The sequence below is a fragment of the Sesamum indicum genome, linkage group LG5, assembly GCF_000512975.1.
Source record: "Sesamum indicum cultivar Zhongzhi No. 13 linkage group LG5, S_indicum_v1.0, whole genome shotgun sequence".
In the NCBI taxonomy this organism is placed as follows: Eukaryota; Viridiplantae; Streptophyta; class Magnoliopsida; order Lamiales; family Pedaliaceae; genus Sesamum; species Sesamum indicum.
Window position 1 is genome coordinate 12,632,209 of NC_026149.1, and position 5,532 is coordinate 12,637,740.

Genomic DNA, 5,532 nt, shown 5'->3' on the forward strand with positions numbered 1-5,532 from the left:
CTTCAAAGCAAGACAAACAAAAATGCTGTGGGCATTTTGCCGGGCAGTTCCTTCTCTAAAAGCTTTTTCAACCTGCAGGAGTCCCCAGCCAAGTTAGAAAACTTCGTAACGGCTAACAAGTTCGAGCATTTATGAAACAATTAACAAGATGAAAAATCCTCCAATTTGTACTTCATCTAGAATATTAAACCCCACAAGATTAATGGGCCAAAGTACACTAGTTCCCTCAAGATGCTTTCTTATACAATCCCTGAGCTGGTACTACTGATCTCTGTGTAGGAATTATATAGCAATAATTTTTTTGCTGAGAATTTATTGGGAGCACAAAGAAACACATATCTATGAAAAAATTACCAGATAAAGCCTTATCTTGGATGCTAATACATAATCATACTGCATAGTAGAAAAATCAAAATCAATTGCTCAAAAGGCTAAAGCAACTACTGACAAGATATTCTTGGAAACAACAAAAACCAAATGATCCCACTACAATACTACGACACAAGAAAATAAACTGCTACATAGGATAGTTGAGACTCACATGGGTTACTCAATCTGAATTTGAGAAGATAAGTTGAAAGGAAAGAGAATACAAACATGCCTGTTCCTTGAAAATGACAGTTGCAGCATCTAGGAGAAATTCACGAGCAAGTTCAGGACTCTTTGCATGCTTTTGCGGACGGGAGCATTCACCATCAAGATCATTTCCATCCTTGTCCATGGATTCATCATCCTAAAAATGATAATAGAATTAGAATCATAATACCATGACAAGGAATAGAGGAATGCAGGGCGGAAAATGCATATGAATGAAGCAAATTCTCCGTTGCCACAAATTGACTACCTCTTCTTCCTCAGCCTCCTCTGCATGCTCAAAGAACCTCCTGATGCTTTCCCCTCTTGTAATTGTTACATATCCATCACCAACCACAAGCCTGCAATGAACGCATTGTTGTCCTTGCAAGGCATGGGCTTTCACACACAGTTCATTACAGCGTCCATCCATTTTCCAAGCCCGTAAAGTTATGTAGCAGGCATTCAGGCCACTTAGTTCTAGGCCATTTACTTGAACCTTTCCACTCAGGCCAACATTTTCAAACTCCAAGATATCAGATTTTCCCTCTCCAGTTCCAATAGCCCATTCAAAGTGATGATATGTTCCAAGAGCATCTAAAAATGTTTGATGCCAATCAGCCTGAACTGTATCGCAAGACACCTGATAATTAAGACAGAAGATGCATCAATCATCATAATTCTAGCATACTGGAGAACTATCATGAACATCACATTTGATTGCAAGCACATCATTGCAGTTCTCATAGTTCCCTGAAGATGCTTTCCATTGGAAACAATCTCCAAAACAATGGCAACATAACCCAAAATTATGCACCTCATATTGGAAGGCTGTGTCTGCTACACAGAACCAACTCGTGCAACGAGGTTCTCTTCGCATGCGCTTTAGTTCCTTCAGCTCCTTAAACTCACGTATCACATTTCTTCTGCAATCTCTACAAAACCTTTTGCTGTCAAACCTGCAAAGAAGAGACATACATGTTTCTTTTGCATCACACAATAAAAAACGTTTCAAAGCAAAAATCATTCAGCTTTTACCATATGAAGTCTTCCAAAAATGAAATGTGATTTTCGCGGAGGTAAACAATGTTCATCTTTTCTTAATGAGAAAAACCACCTAAAAGCTTGGGCAAAGAAAATGTAATTTTCATACGGCTTAACTGATTCTAGCAATGACTAAAAAATTAACAAGCCTGCTGATTAAAATATTCCATACATTTATCCTCACATTATGCATGATGGTACTGTTTGTCTACTGGCTTTCCCTGGAATCAAGTCATTCAGACATGTTAAAGTTAAAACATTGGAAAGAGGCTGTACCATAGGCCTAGTTGAGGCTAACAGAAGCTAAGATGGGGGTCTCCTATGTTGATTAAAGAAGATTTCAATGTTTATACTTTGCACAAAACTAAAATTAAAAGGATTATATAAGTATAACAAGCTCTTAAACTCCTGCCCTGCCACTTCACCTTGTAGCTAACTTAGGTAGACTGATAGACTTCCACATTCACATTATCAAAGCTAAGAGCTTACATTGCCACTATTTATATTTTTCGAGTCTCAATGCTTGATCCAGAACCTATTACTTTATTAAAATCATAGATATTTGACGTGTCGGTGTAGCTTAAAAGATTTCCAACTTCTCTGCTATCCAGCAGAATAAAACTAAATTCCACTTCTTCCAACAGTGATACCATTTTCTCACTTTAGACAAATTAGTTATTTACCAGAAATCAGGAAACTCAAAACTGCATACTTAAAGATGATGAAGTTTGAATTTGCACACCATCAGACCAGAAAGTATTTTACCAGCCACAAAGCATTCTGGAACAGAAAATATGTCACCTGCCCAAAACCTACCCCATCCGCCACAATCCTAAGACACAAGCACACACCAAAAATTATTTGCAATAACAGGCTCATAAGAAAATCAGGCCTATAGTTGATAATTTCAATAGTATGACCACAGTTTTTAAGAAGGCAACTGAACATTACTCCCCCAATGTGCAAAAGCAAAGGTAACGGGCTTCTTTAATAAAAACCTCTAGACATCTTTATATTTGTTCAAAACTGCTTCCATTTATTTACGAGTCAACGAAAAGTGAATTAACAAACGATGGTGGATAAGATGCATACCTATACATGAGCCGTTCAATAAAATCCTCTTCTTTCATCCTTAGAAGAGACTGTCGAGTCTCCTCCCCAAGTGCAGACCAGAAGTCCACCAATGTCTCCACAGACAATCTGGCAGTATGAAGAGCACAGGTTTCTCTTGTGCCATGCCCTCTACCATATCCCACCAGTCCTTGGCTTATCCATCCTCGACCACCTCCGCCACATGCATCAGGATAAAGCAATTTGCGTTCCCTTTCCCTTGCTCGTGCACTGTCAAATACCTGATACAAATCAGAAAAAGTTAACATAAGGTGCTCCCCGAAGAAAACAGAAATATATGGAATCAATTCAATAATATCATAGCGGATCTTTACATTTTGAAGCCCCTTTAAAGACTTTGAATAAAGATAACAGTCCATGAGCGTGAGTGTCCCATCCCTTGCAGTGCTTAATCCACCCCACGGATGGACAGATGGATCTAGAACATCATCTTGGCACCCATTGGTCATACACAAATCATCATCATTCTGATTCTTCATTGAACCTCCATTGTAGTGGCCACCTGCTGCATCCTGCTGCAGAGACTTCCCATACATGACAATCTGCAGAAAACCTTCAAGCAACAAACCATTGCACCTAGAGCAGTACATATTCTTACGCGCATGCTCAAAAAGTGTCTGCTTGTCAATCCTCAGAAGTTTCTGCCGAGCTTGGGGTGTCAGCTCACACCAAAACTGCAAGACAACCAATACGAGCCTTTACTGTCCAGTTTAATGTACAGGGCATCCAACAGGAAGCTCATCATCTCAGTCATTAAGAACTCTTTGTTCAATTGCTAGTTCAAAAACTGAAAAAATATTATGTCGTTTTAATTATAAAAGCACAAAAATTAATATAACAGTGTTTTACAAACTGGAATTGCTTTAACAACTGATTTGTCTAAGTAGCAAATAAACACAGAACAAAGCAGAATGACCCAAGAGTAGTTCTTGAATGACCTAAACATAGATCCATACAGCATTATCAAGTCACCCACTGAAGAGTGATAATCTTAAAAATTCAACCCTACAACCGTCCAAACCACAAGATCCAAATAAAAACTCCATACATCCAATCAGCACAAACCACCAAAAAGACCATCATACAGAGTTTTGCAACAAGATTTTAGTCGAACAGAAAAATAAATGTACATGTAAATACCTTCTGGAGCTGATTGTAGCTCACATCATCCCGATGCTTGGACCAGAACCCATTGCTAGAAATCGAGGATCCATTAAAGGAATTATACCCGTTCTGGGATAATGGGTTCTTATAATTAGTATTAGTGTCATTAGAATCGCAACTAGTATTATTAATTTTCTGCGCTATCCCAGGCATTCTTATCCCTAATTTCAGTTCCCCTTGTATTGAATCCTCATCTCCAAGAAAAAAAACTCCCTCCAATCGCCGTCCGATTCACAAACAAAGGAATAACTATTCAATTAACCAGAAGAAAGTGTATATTAACGTAATTCATAGATCACGAAACAAAAGAAGTCTGAATCAACAAAAAAAAAAAAGTGATATAAATTGATACATGTATAGAGAAACAGCATATGCGTTTGTGGTATGTGATTGAGGGGATGAACTGAGACTAGAAACAAAGGGTAAAATATAATTGAGAGAGATCGAGAATTTAGAGAGGCGGGGTGAGGGAGATAGGGGTTTTCGCTTATGAGAAGATTCGGCACTGTGTGTGTGTATTGTGGCTATATACATATATATGCGTGCGCGCGTGACGTGTGTGTGTAGAGAGAGAGAGAGAGAGGGGTTAATCTGGTAAAAAGAAATATTAGGCTGCTCTCTGAATCTGCAGTCTGCAGCTAGCCACCAAGTAGTAATATCACATGAAAATTTTTAACTGTCGCATCAATTTCTTTCATACATTCCTACTGCAATTTGGGCATTCATTTCTTTTTTTTGTTAATTAAATTTTATTAGTTATTGTGATACATTCACAAATAAACATACTTTATTTTAAATATATTTTTTTCTCTTTAAAAATTATTTAATTATATTATTTTCAGTTTACTTCATGCTAATCAAATTAAAAATATTTAAATAAGTTGTAATAATAAAATAGAAAATAACGAAAGATTAAATTACATTAGAGGCATATCTCAAAATATTTATCTAATCAATAAGTTAGTAGTACTAGAGATGGCCCCAGAGGCATATCTCAAAATAATCATCTAATCAATAAGTTAGTAGTACTAGAGATGGCCCCTTAAAACTTTTTAATTCTTCTAACTTTTTATTTATATATAATTTTTAATTTTATATTAGTTGTTAAAATTTTAAAAAATACAACTAATATATTTTTTATTATTAAAATATTACATAAAAAAATCATCATATAATACAATGAAAATTATAATTACTAAACACATATATATGATTATGATTAGTATGTATATTATAAATATAAAATAAATATGTGGAGAGTAGTCTTGTGGATCAATTGAATTTTGGGACATCCCAATTGATCCATGACACTACTCTACACGCATCTATTCTTTGAAATCGATGATAAACTACTAAAATTCTAATGAGATGGCCTGACCCTAAATATGGGTAAGACAACATTTTCTATTTTGATTTTTAGATATGATAGAGTTTGAGTTCATTTGGAATTAGCCTTTGAGGCTTTATTAATAGTATAGATATAAATTATCATAATATAGATTTTATTTATTAAATAATTTATTTTTTATTATTTAGTATGTGGGCTCTCAATTTATTTATACTATATATAAATTGAGAGCACCTCTTTGGTGTTTATCCTTTTTTGGTATATTTTTTATA

General features: G+C 35.6%; 1 protein-coding gene across 1 annotated transcript in view; it reads right to left on the bottom strand.

Annotated features, from left to right (window-relative positions):
- Positions 1-4,430, bottom strand: part of LOC105162607 — a gene marked incomplete in the record, with an annotated part of 6,953 nt that extends 2,523 nt beyond the window's left edge. Inside the window, 7 exon segments of the mRNA XM_020693785.1 lie at positions 1-72; positions 602-733; positions 845-1,216; positions 1,391-1,532; positions 2,710-2,969; positions 3,063-3,422; positions 3,889-4,430. Of these exon segments, the coding sequence (XP_020549444.1) occupies positions 1-72; positions 602-733; positions 845-1,216; positions 1,391-1,532; positions 2,710-2,969; positions 3,063-3,422; positions 3,889-4,065 (1,515 nt within the window).